This window comes from Macaca thibetana, chromosome 5, assembly GCF_024542745.1.
Source record: "Macaca thibetana thibetana isolate TM-01 chromosome 5, ASM2454274v1, whole genome shotgun sequence".
NCBI lineage: Eukaryota > Metazoa > Chordata > Mammalia > Primates > Cercopithecidae > Macaca > Macaca thibetana.
The window spans coordinates 13,931,302-13,944,842 of record NC_065582.1 but is presented as its reverse complement, the minus strand read 5'-3'; the positions used below and the strand labels follow the sequence as shown (position 1 = coordinate 13,944,842).

At 33.4% G+C, this 13,541-nt stretch overlaps 1 protein-coding gene and 1 non-coding gene across 6 annotated transcripts in view; both read left to right on the top strand.

Moving 5' to 3' along the window:
- The window catches only part of WDR17 (WD repeat domain 17), a 125,701-nt gene that overhangs the window by 18,990 nt on the left and 93,170 nt on the right, over window positions 1-13,541 (top strand). For 3 of the 5 annotated variants that reach the window (XM_050792554.1, XM_050792556.1, XM_050792555.1), the window contains one exon: window positions 11,396-11,518. The exons of 1 other annotated variant lie outside the window; for it this stretch is intronic. In XM_050792554.1, the coding sequence (XP_050648511.1) occupies window positions 11,453-11,518 (66 nt within the window). In that variant the 5' untranslated portion in view covers window positions 11,396-11,452. Of the gene's footprint in view, window positions 1-11,395; window positions 11,519-12,417; window positions 12,578-13,541 lie in introns of those variants that run through there. One more of the 5 variants, XM_050792557.1, reaches the window with a different exon arrangement.
- Window positions 13,073-13,205, top strand: LOC126955864 (small nucleolar RNA SNORA51). Its single transcript, XR_007726150.1, has one exon. It is a non-coding gene; the product is annotated as a small nucleolar RNA SNORA51 (small nucleolar RNA).

Below are 13,541 nucleotides of genomic sequence, written 5' to 3'. Positions count from 1 at the left end.
TTTATAATGGGTAGTATAAACATTAGGCTTGTTCGTATAAAACCTCAGTCTTTTTCAAGACTGTCTTAGCTATTCTTGGGCATTTACATTTTCATATGCATTTTAGAATTAACTTGGCATTTTTCATACAAAAAAACTGCTAGGATTTTTTATTAAGACTGAATTAAATCTGAAGATTAATTTTGAGAGAATTTACATTTTCACGACATTTAATCTTCTAATTCATTAACTCGATGTATCTTTACTTTTTTGTTTAGGATTTTTATGTTTAATTTATGAGAGACGTTGCTCTGTAGTTCCCTTCTTATACGTCTTTTTCAGGTTTGGGGAAGATATAAAGAAGTGAGAAGTGATTTCTTTTACTATATTCTCAAAGAGTTTGTGTAACATTTCTTTTTGAAATATTTTAAATAATTCTCCAGTGAAACGATCTGGGCCGGGAAGATTGTGTGTGGGAAAAGTTTTACATGTAGACTTATATTCATATTCAGGCTAAATATTAGATTTTCTCATTCTTCGATCAACTTTGGTAACTTGTATTTCTTTTTGAAGAATGTGTGCATTCATCCAAGTTATCCAATATGTTGGTGTGAAGGTGGATATAATATTCTTTTTTTTTATGTCAGTAAGTTCTACAGTGTTGTTTTTTTTTTTTTTTTTTTTTTTTTTTATTCCTGAGAAGGATCTGATATGGATATTTGTATTTTTTCTGTATTTTTCTTGATCAATAAGGGAAGCAGTATTTGGTTTAGTTGATTACCTCTACTGTATGTTTGTGAACTATTTCATTGCTTTCACCTGTTTTTGGAATGATTTCCTTTTCTACATTTTTTTGGGCTTGATTTGCTTTTCTTTTTCCAATTTTTAAAGATAGAAACTTAAATCTTTGAATTTTCTTCCTTCTCCTTTTCTATTAGAAAAAGGTAAAATATAATTGATGCTATAATCCTCCCTCACTTAAGCATTGATCTAGCTGCAACCCACAAATTTCTATGTTTAGACTTTGCTATTTAGTGCTAAGTATTTTCTAACTTCCATTTTTTATTTCTTTTCTGATTCCAAGATTTAGAAATGCATTCTTTAATTTCTAGGTAGTTGTGGATTTTGTAGTTTTATTTATTGATTTCAGACTTAATTCTATCCTGATTTAAAAACACACTCTGAATGATTTCAGTGTTTTAAAGTTTGGTTAAATTTTCTTTATGACTCTGTGCACGGTTTATTTTTATAAGCAGCCCACCCATGTTTATTTGAAAAGAATGTGAAGTCTATCTTTATTGGGTACAGTATCATATATATGTCAATTGAGTCCTTTTCTGTATGTTGTTCAGATCCTATGGAGTTTTATCTATTTATTCTCTCAGCTATTGAGATTTATTACTTAAAATCTCCCATTATGATTGTAGATTTACATAGTTTTCCTTTAATTGTGTCTTTCTTTTTTTGTCATTCTTGCTTTATTTAATTGAAAACTGTGTATGTCATTTGGATGCAACCAGTTTTAGGATTATTATATATTTCAGTCTCATTGACCCCTTTATCTTTAAGCAATGTTCCTCTCTTTTTTGGTAATATTTCTTGCCTTAAAATCTATTTTATATTTGATTTACGTAAGATCTTTCTTTTGGTTAATATTTGTATAGTTTATCATTTTCTGATCTTTGACTTTCAACCATTCTGTAATCTTTTATTAAAGTGTGTCCCATGTAATGAGTTGAATTTTTTAATGTAGATGCTCATTTTATTTTGATTTGTAATTTTATTTTCTCTTATTCAATATATAACTGTTATAGTTTTATTTATGTATACAAACTTTTTCTCATTTATAATTTTTGTTTTCTCATTTATGATTTTTAATTAGTTACACTTTCCTTCAATTAACTTGCTAACAGTATGTTTATTTACTGTCCTTTTTTGTAATTACCCTGGAGATTCCAGCATGTAAATTTGACTCATTATAGTTTAATACAAATGATTACTTTTACCTCTTCTTTAATGCTAATACTAACTCCATTTATCCTGCTCTCTTTTGTGTTACTGTTTTCATATAATTTAGTGCTACAAATATTTTAAATTTCATAAGACATTACAATGATCATTTTGCATAGTTAATATTCATTTATATTTATCTACATATTTTCCCTTTCTGATGATCTTCACTATCTCTAACATTTTCATGTTTCTTTTCCTTCTACCTAAAGAAAGCCCTGACATTTTTTTTTCTAGAATGGGTCTACTAGCAATGAATTTACTAGGTTTTGTTTGTATGAAAACTTACAATGAAAATGTTCATATTCTTCCATTTTTAAATACTATGTTTGCCGAGTTTTTAGTTATCTTTTTCTCAGAACTTTAAAATGTAATTTCATTGCATTCTGACTTCCATTATTTCTATTGATCTTTGCTGTAACATGACCATTTTTAAGATTTAACATTTTCTTTTTGTGGTTTTTGGCATTTATTGTGATGTGCATGAATAAGGTATCACTTTAACTTATCCTCCTTGGAGCTTGGTAGTTCAGAGATCTTAGTTTTAAAATCAGTTTCAGAAATTTCTCATTCTTTCTCTCTCTTTGGTTCCACTATATTATTCCTTTCCTCTCCTATTCTACTCTTCCACACGTTTAACTTTTCTGCCTACCTTATCTGTCTCTTATGCTTTGTTCTGTTTCTCTTTTTCTCTATGCATTGATTTTGGCATATACCATTTATTTATGTTCCACTGCACTAATAGTGACTTTTGGGGTATCCAATCAACTAATAAATTCATCCATTGAGATCTAAATTTCAGCTATTGTGTTTTTCAGTTTTAAAGTATAGTATATTCATTTTATTTTTATTTTAATCAGTTAATTTTTTTTTTTTGAGATGGAATCTGTGTCACCCAGGCTGGAGTGCAGTGGCGTGATCTTGGCTCACTGCAACCTCCACCTCCCGGGTTCAAGCAATTCTTGTGCCTCAGCCTTCTGAGTAGCTGGGACTACAGGTGTGTACCACTACATCCAGCTAATTTTTATATTTTTAGTAGAGACAGGGTTTCACCATGTTGGCTAATCTGATTTCAAACTCCTGGCCTCAAGTGATCTGCCCTCCTTGGCTTAAAGTGCTGGGATTACAGACGTGAGTCACCATGCCCAGCCTTTATTTTTATATATTCCAATTATCTGGTAAAAATACTTCATTTTTCAACTATTTTACTTTATTTTATGTGTTACTGCACATAAAAATAGTGTATGACCTAAGGTAAAGAGAAGCATAGTGTATACTTTGTCACTAAAAACTTCAGACCCAGCCAGGAGGGTAGTGATGCATGCTTGTAACCCCAGCTACTTAAATGGCTGAAGTGGGAGGATTGCTTGAGCCCAAAAGTTTGAGGCCAGTCTGGGCAACATGGTGAGACCCTATCTCTTTAAAAAAATTTCAAACTGGAATCACTGATAATTGGAGTGTTGTCAGCTGCACTGTTTTTTCTTGTTGATAAGGGTGAGCTTGGAATGTCTGATCAAAGTATGAAATATTGAATCAGAAACATTTTTCTATGCAGATTTCTTCAGGCCTTTCAGAACATGATAGTGGAGATCTGCTCAAGTACACATTTTCTGTGGTAAGAACAAGAATTAAGGACTCAGAGGACCCGCTATAGATGTGGCATGAACAGACTGAGATAATTATGGCAAAGTCATCACATTTCCTGTTGGTATTTCTTTGGATCCCAAACACATTTCCTTGATCTAATCCATCCTCAGTTTATTTAGAAAGACTTCTGTTTTTATTCCTGCCCCATCATGGGGATTATTTATTTTTTGTTTCTGCCTTCCTCATCTGCTTGTCCCTGACACTGCTTCTAACAATACTTGTGGATTAGAGAAGAATTTGTACTATATCCCAGAGATAGATTTAAGTTGATGTATGCTGAAATATTGATGGTTGGAGTTGGTGGGCAGCAAACTCTAATGGAAAAGTAGAAAGGAGAAATGAAATTGCCCAAGTGAAGTTAGAAAATATAATCTAATTACACTGTATCTCTATGTGGACGAGTTAATTTCCGCATTTTTCCCCTTTTAATTTTGTTAATATTAGAAAACACTACTGTGGAGTTTTAGTATGTAATTGCTTAGATCATATACCTGAAAGCAGAAATTGTAATCTAGTGTTTTATAGCAGCAAAAATGTACTCATCAGCATAATTAGCATAAAATAAACATTGTAAACTCCCTAGACATCTCCTTTAGGGCTTCTTTTAAGTTACAATTTCTGTTCCCCCCCAAAACTCTTTCACAACTTCTAATAACATAGAATTAATTTTGCTTATTTTAACTTACTATAAATGGAATCATGCAATATGTATCCTTTTATGTTTGACTTTTGATTGTAATAGTTCATTCTAATTCTTTTATAGTACCCTAATGTAGTATTATACGACAATTTTAATCCCCAGTTTATGAGAGTCTGGTTCTTAGCGAACATTTGTGAGTCTCTCCTGTACCCCTAAACCCCTTTCTGTGGCAGCCAGTCTCTGCTTTGTATGTATGAGTGTTGAGTGTTGTATATATGAGTGTTGAGTAAGAGAGCTTTTTTTGCATTTCCTCCAACAGTGGCAGATCTATGCCTTGTTTTTGGACAGAACTGGGGACTAAGATTTTTCGCAGCCTGCTCCCTTGGGTATGAGAGCTTTTGCTTCTTCCCTTTTCGTAGAACTGGTGATTTTTCCCTGGTTCCTAGGGTCAGAAAAGAGGGTTTTCTATCCCTCCTCCGAAACAAATGAGGTTTGCTTTTACTCCTTCTCCATTGTTCCTGGAAATGAAGGTGTTCCATTTATATGTAAGTGGAAACAAGCATAACTTGGAATTTCTGTATTTTTGCCTGCCTGGTCATTATTTTATTAAATGCTGATAATTTAATGTTATCTTCCTCCAGAGAGAATCTACTTTTGCTTATGGGGGGTATTAGAGTAGGGCAGTGCTATAGATTGGATGTTTATCCCTGAAAATCCATGTTGAAATTTGATCCCCAATGTTGTAGTTAGGGTATAATGAGGTGTTTGGGTCATGGAGGTAGATCCCTCATGAATTGTTTGGTGTCATCCTTGCAATAACGAGCAAGTTCTTGCTCTATTAGTTTCTATTAGAGCTGGTTGTTTAAAAAAAAAAAAAAAAGCCTGGCATCTCCTTCCCCTTTTCTTGCTCCCTCTCTCTTTCCATATCATCTCTGCACACACCAACTCCTTTTCCCCTCTGCAATCAGTGGAAGTAATCTGAGGCCCTAACCAGATGCAAATTCTGGTGTCATGCTTCCTGTACAGCCTGTAGAACCATGAGCCAAATAAACCTCTTTTCTTTATAAATTACCCAGCCTTGTAGCAAGACAAACAGGTGAAGACAGGCAGGTCACATTATTTTAGTCATTAAATGAATTTACTTAAGTTGAGCCTCAGGCTTTGTGAGAAATGGTCTCTTTCCATTTCTTCCTTATTATTAAGATATAGGCCCATATGGTCCTCACTGAAAGGACATCATTATCACCCAATGCCGAGACCCGCTCGGTCAGGGAGGCCCTAACCCAGCGGTGCTAGAGGAATTAAAGACACACACACAGAAATATAGAGTGTGAAGTGGAAAATCAGGAGTCTCACAGCCTTCAGAACTCAGAGCCTTGAACAGAGATTTACCCACATATTTATTGACAGCAAGCCAGTGATAAGCATTGTTTCTATAGACTATAGATAAACTAAAGGTATTCCTTATGGGAAACAAAAGGGTGGGCTGAAATAAAGGGATGGGCTCTGGCTAGTTATTTGCAGCAGGAGCGTGTCCATAAGGCACAGATGGTGCACGCTGTTGTCTGTGGTTTAAGAACGCCTTAAGCGGTTTTCCGCCTTGGTTGGGCCAGGTGTTCCTCGCCTTCATTCCGGTAAACCGACAGCCTTCCAGCCTGGGCATCATGACCATCACGAGCATGTCACAGTGCTGCAGAGATTTTGTTTATGGCCAGATTTGGGGCCAGTTTTTGGCCAGATTTGGGGGCCTATGCCCAGCAACCTAGTAGAGATTTTATCCAACAGCTGCAGAATATACATTTTTCTCCCCAACACATGCATCATTTGTAAGGGTGGACCATATGTTAGGCCACAGAATGTCTTAAAAAATTCAAAAAAGTTGAAATCATATGAAATATCTTTTCTGGTCACAATGGAATAAAACTAGAAATTAGTAACAAGAAAAACTTTGGAAACTCTATAAACACATGAATATCAAACAATATGCTCCTGAATGACCAGTGGGTTAATGGATAAATTAAAGAAATTGAAAATTTTTTGAGACAAATGAAAATGAAAACACAACATACCAAAACCTATGGGATATATGAAAAGTATTAAGAGAAACATTTACAGCAATAAATGCCTACATCAAAAAAGTAGAAAAACTTGAAGTAAACAAACTAATGATGCATCTTAACGAACTATAAAAGCAAGAGCAAACCAAACTCAGAATTAGTAGAAGTAATACGAATCAGAGCAGAAATAAAAGAAATTGAAACAAATACAAAAGATCAATGAAGTGATAAGTTGGTTTTCAGAAAAGATAAATAAAATCAACAAACCGTAAGCCAGACTAACAATAAAAAAAGACCTAAATAAATTCAGAGATGAAAAAAGAGTTATTACAACTGATACTACAGAAATTCAAAGGTTCATTAAAAATACTATTAGCAATTATAGGTCAATAAATTAGAAAACCTAGAAGAAATGGACATACAACCTACAAAGATTGAACCATGAAGAAATCCAAAACCTGAATAGACCAATAGCAAGTAATGATATCAAAATGATAATAAAAAGTCTCCCATCAAGGAAAAATTCAGAACACAATGGCCTTACTGCTGAATTTTACCAAACATTTAAAGAAAACCCAATACCAAATTTACTCAAATTATTCTATAAAATAGAGGAGGAAAGAACACTTCCAAACCCATTGTGTGAGGCCAGAATTACCCTAATACAAAACTAGACAAAGACACAACAAAAAAAGAAAAAGGCCAATATTTCTAATGAATATTGATGCAAAAATATTCAACAAAATACTAGGAGACTGAATTCAACAGCATATTTAAAAAAGGCCATTCATCAAGACCAAGTGGGATTTATCCTGGGGATGCAAGGATGGTTCAACATATGCAAATCAAATTATGCATCATGTCAACAGGATGAAGTACAAAAACCATATGATCGTTTCAATTGATGCCGAAAAAGCATTTGGAAAATTCAGCGCTCCTTCATGATAAAAACCTTAAAAAAACTGGGTGTAGAAGGAACATAACATGACACAATAAAAGCCATATACATACCGAATGGGAAAAAACTGAAAGCCTTTCCTCAATATCTGGAACAAGACAAGGATGCTCATTTTTACCATTGTTATTCAACATAGTTTTGGAAATCCTGCTATAGCAATCAGACAGGAGAAAGGGATAAAGGGCATCCAATTTGGAACAAAAGAAATCAAATTATCCTTGTTTGCAGAGGATATGATCTTGTATTTACAAAAACCTAAAGACTCCACCAAAAAAAAAATAGAACTGATAAATTCAGTAAAGTTGCAGAATCCAAAATCAACATACAAATATAAGCAGCATTTCTATATGCCAACAGTGAACAATCTGAAAAGGAAATCAAGGCTGGATGTGGTGGCTCACGCCTATAATCCCAGCACTTTGGGAGGCCAAGGTGGGTGGATCACTAGAGGTCAAGAGTTCAAGACCAGCCTGGCTAACATGGTGAAATGCCATCTCTACTAAAAATACAAAAATTAGCCGAGTGTAGTGGCACATGCCTGTGATCCCAGCTACTTGGGAGGTTGAGGCATGAGAATTGCTTGAACCCGGGAGGTGGAGGTTGCACTGACCCCAGATTGTGCCTCTGCACTCCAGCCTGGGTAACAGAGTGAAACTGTGTCTAAAAAGAAAAATGTAGTCCCATTTATAACAGCTAGAAATAAAATAAAATACTTGGGAATAAACTTAACCAAAGAAGTGAAAGAGTCTATAATGAAAACTGTAAAACATTGATGAAACTGAAGAGGACACAAAATGGAAAGATCTTCCATGTTCAAGGATTGGAAGAATCAATATTATTAAAATGTCTCTACTACCCAAAACAATCTACACATTCAGTGCAATCCCCATCAAAATACCAATGACGTTCTTCACAGAAATGGAAATAATAATCCTGAAATTTATATGGAACCACAAAAGACCCAGAATAGCCAAAAGTCATCTGTGAAAAAAATGGAGAAATCACAGACTACTTGTGTGCTTGACTATTCAATGCCTGCAATAAGTTTTCTGACAATGAAAACTACTTTACTTCATTTTCTATTTTATTTTAATTAGTGATATTTAATATTTTATTTTTGTCATTTGTTTCTATCACTAATTTTAATAGGCAGTAAGAATTTTCTGACTAAAATAAGTTAAATGTGTGATTTTAATGAAATATCAATTAGACTCATGGACATAGATACAGGGATGCGAAGATGTGTAATAAATTTCCTCAAAAGTTTCTTCGTATCTCAGTTACTGCTGAGTGATCATGACATGCTTCCCATCTGAGGTCAGCTAAAGGTTTCAACTCTGCACCCCAGGGAGGGGTGAGAGTTAAAACCCATTTACCATTCTTATACTAAATGAACTAGATCCCACCTACTCTCATATAATCAAAATACCTGGAGTATAACAAAAAATATATGTTTTATGCAAGGTAACATTTTATCTGAGATTATACAATGTGAAATATCTTGCTTTTCTTATTCCTTGCAAATATAATAAGTGGTGCTCATGGAAAAGTATCAGGACATAAGAAGTAAGAACTATTATATGCTCTATGAATAAGGTATTTTATTTAAACTGGATTTATAATAGTATAATAAAGACACACTTGGTGATGGCATGATTACAAAGTACTTTTACTGATTCAAGTTTTATGTTACTCTTAAAAAAACACCAAAAACAATTTCTTAAGTGATTTTGTTTAGCTGCTTCCCTACAAGGAATTGGATAGTAATCCCATTTTACTTAGATACATTTCCCTAGATCTTTTCCAAGTTTCAGTAATGTATGCCTTCAGTTCACGTGAAATATCACTAGGTGACCAACTTTCATAGCATTGCATGTGTCAATTCACTCAACACACATTTTGCATCTTCTATACAAAGATGATTAAGGCTTGGTCTTTTGGGGAACTCAAAATTTATATGTATACAAATAATCACTATCTAATACCTACAAATATAGATATGAAGGAGCACAGACAAGAGATTTGGAGGATTTGAGAAAGTCTTCAAAAGAAAGAGGTACTTAATTTGAGTCTTGAAAAATTTGCAAGAGCTCACTACTCACAGGAAAAGGTGAAAGGGGCAGCCTGGGCAAAACATTTAAAAGCTTCCAGGCAAAAAGCCTTGAAAGCATAGAAAGACAACATGTATTTGGGAATTATATTGAAAGAAGAGAACAGTACAGGGCAGTACAGAACAGTACAGTGCATTTTTTAGTTTGTACAGGGCACAATGAAGGGTTTCATTAAAAGTAGTGGCATTAGTAATGAAGATAAGGCCCTTCTGAATAGACTTTTTCAAAGTGATTTGATAAGACTTGGTGATCAAATGTAGTAGTAGGGGGAGATGAGGTTGATGGAATAATCAAAGATGATTTGATATTTTCATCTCAGGTTACTATCTAGAATATAATGATAGTCATTGAAATGGAGAATGTAAGAGAAAGAATATTTGGGGTAGTAGAAAGGAAAACCTTACTTGAAAGAGATACATTAGGTTTTAAATATGTTAATATTTAGATTATCAAGTAAAGGGCTGAGAGATCTAGATTCAGCAGGTAGCTGGAAATGGAGTTTAGGAGCTTGGTATGGCCTGTAGGTTGTGTTATGGGAGACACACTGGAATCACTGAAGCAGAGACAAGGTCGGTAAAGTTGTTGGGCCCGTATTAGATAAAAGTTCAAGCTAGGGAAAAAAAGCTGATGGCAGGACTTAGATAAATAATTGCAACTCAAAATATGATAAGCAAGAGACAACAATGAGGAGAGGACAAATACAGAGGATAGGATAAGGCAGGCGGTTAAAAACCTGAGCAGATAGGCAGAAACAATGGGCTTTGTGGAAACTAAAAGGGCAGGGCAGAATAGCCAAGGTAACAGATTCAAGGAAGTCACAAAATGTAAACAAATTAAGCAAGAGATTTTGCCAGTCCTGGAGCTTATTGCAGAAGCAAGAACCTATTCCCAAGCATTTTGACTTGAGGCTTCACTCAGATCTATTATTGAAAATACTTCTGAAGAGTAAGGAATCACATTAGAGATAAAGCTGTTCTCGAGTAGCTACTGTGATAATTATATTTCATACAAGTGTATCTTCCTATGCCAGAGCAAAATCTATCTTACTCTTTGGATATTGAAGAATGAAACACTCAAATTGCAAAAACTGTAATTCTCTCTTTCCTCCCTCCCCTCCCCTCCTTCCTTCCCTCCTTCCTTCTTTTCCTTTGTTGCTTAATTCTCTTTTCATTATTTTACTCATTTTCTCTTTTTCTCTTCCCTTCCTTCCTTCTTTCCTCGCTTCCTACTGTCCATCCTTCATCCCTTTGTCCTTCCTTCCATTATTTTGTCTCTGATGAAGAAAAGATCACTTAGAACCTGTTGTATGTTAAGTTAAGCATCTAAACATTATAGAGGATATTTTGAAGTCCAAATATTTTCCAGTGTAGGAAGAAATATCTTACTTACCATGGCTAGTAAATATTTCCTTCTAAAAATGAGTAAAACTAAAATTAAATTACATTCATGTGATTTTGACTCTTGAACATATCAGCACTGTATTAAATGGTGTCTTTAAACTTTTTGATGTGGTTACATGGTTAGCAATTAACTTAAATGTGAAATGATTTAACTCTCAAGTATGGGGCTGGAAGCAAACAGAAATATAGGATTGGCTTTATCATTGTATACCTTTTAACTTAGAAAGCTTCAGTTCCTGAGGTTGAAAATATAACTCATTTTCTGCTGCCCATTTTGTGATTTTTATGGATTCCTTATTTTTAACTTGGTAACTTTTATAAATCATTGAGCTATTTCTTATAAAAGTTAAATCTAAGATTGTTTTTTAAGAACGTAAACAGAAAGGTTAATAAAATATTTGATAATAGCATTCTCTGGTACTATCCAACAACATTATTATTGATTTTTTTCTTATTTTCTTATTTACTTGTAAATAATTAAAATTGTTTCAGCTGAAATATTTGTGCAGTTCTAGCCTTTTGTACTGAACATCATTTCACAAGGGAGATTTTGGTAAATCTTGTTTGGTTGAAACACATTGTTGTTACTTTAGGTGCTGTCTATTCTGATGCCGAGTTTCCAATTGCCTTGATTAAAGTGGAAACATTCTATGGCTTGGATGACTTACATTTCAAATTGGTTTGAGCAAGATGATTGGTATGAAGGACTGCAAAGAGTAAGATACATTTATTTGTAATTACGATTTCCTGCCATTTTTTTTTTCTGCTTTTCTTCTCATATAGTTCTATTTCTGCGTGATTTATATTGTGGACATTTTTGCCTTGCAAAATTCTGAGCGTGAATAAGACACTTATTTGCTAGTTTTAAAGCAGAAGTAAGAATATAATAAGTGTAACTATATATTGAAGAAAGGGCGTTTTTTTCTATCCTAATTTCAGATGAGTTTGTAATGTTTTCAAATTATCTTAGGCTTTAAATATAAAATAACATTTTATATATTGAGATTAATATATGAAAATAGCAGTAATTTCAAGCAAGTCTTTCCCATAAAGAAAATCATTTAATGAAACAGAAGATAAATGTATGCTGATACTATTTATTATACAAATATTTTAAAAGGAAAATAAAACAATTCTGAAGAAGAGTGCCATGTTGCATGTGTTAAATTTTTAGGTAGTTAATTACATTTGAAAATAAACTGCATTGTTAGTGTGAAAACATTTACATAGTATTTTGAAAACAGTATTCTGACCTGTTATAACAATAATAGAAAAAATGCTATTTAAAATGTACCTTGTCACATGGATTTATTCTAGAATAATATATGATTTCTCTTTGATTATTTTCACTTCTTAAATTTCTTGATTATTTAAATGAAGACAATTTGTGTATTTTTATTTTATTAATTAGTGAGACAAAAAAGCCAGAGTATATGCTATTTTACTAGATTTTTCACCACTGTTGTTCAAGAGCATAGGCTGCCAAAGATATACAGTACTTTCTTTTTCTTGAGATTTCCATCCTAAGCACATTAATTACAGATATTTTCTCAGTATTACTTCTTTTTAGTTATAAATCCTCAACCATTTGAAGCCTTTTGTACTTTTTTTCCAGATACTTGTTTTGTAAGCTGTGAAAACATCTGGTAAACATTTCTGGAGCCAGTAAATATCTAACTCTGGAGAATAATCCTCATACTGTAAATCCTAAAGCATTCTTCAGAAAAGGAGTTGAGAGTTAATGAGCAGTTTGCCATCCTGAATTTCGATTTCAGGTATAAATGATGGAACTATTTTAGCTTATGAGTTTAATAGTAATACTCCAAGTCCCACTTACACACACACACAACACACACACACACACACACACACACACACACACTGCCGGTATCCTTGTTTGTATTGTATGCAGGAATGGGAACTGATTTTAAGAAAAATGCTTTTTAATGAAACGTGTTTCCTTAAAATGACTTTGGAGCAGCTCATGGAGATTATGAGAATTCAAAATCTTTCCCTTCTTGCCCTTTATGCTACTATGGGCCTTTATAAATGAATGCCTGGTTTTGAAACATATTAAAAGTGCAGCTGCTGTTAAAGTATAGAAATAGATTGACCCTAAAATTACTATCTTATTGTGAGTTTGAGCTCCTTCTGGCTTAAGTATTGACCAGCTCTCATACGTATGTAGATGGAAATGAAAGCTCCTATTCTGATTGAAAAAAATTGACACATGAATATTGACCTTAATTTCTTTCAGAAATCCAGCTTATGCCCTCCTGGTGCTTACCACAGGCTGTGTTCTTACACTGAGTGTATAGAAAGAGAAGGTAGAATAAACCTACCCCATATATGCTTCAGCCCAGGACCTGTGCCTGGTCTGTATTGTGAATGGGGGAAACATAGAATTGAAAAAATATTCAGTGTATTATTTTTCATTTGTTATTTGTATATGCATATATATATTTGTTATTTGTATATGCATATATATTACATATAATAAGCATTCAGCATAGCAGATTTTTAAAGCTGTTTTTTAGAATGTTCACAAGAAGAGGTAAGTTGTGTTTTTGAGTTAAAAATTGTAAATTAGAAATGTAATGTTTAGAAAGTCACATACAAGTGCAAATTTGATTTTTAGAGCACTAAGTTGACGTTTGTATTTTGACATAATTACATAATTAGTATTTATGGCATGTGACTATGTTTATACAAACACATATATATGAACTTTAGTTTTAT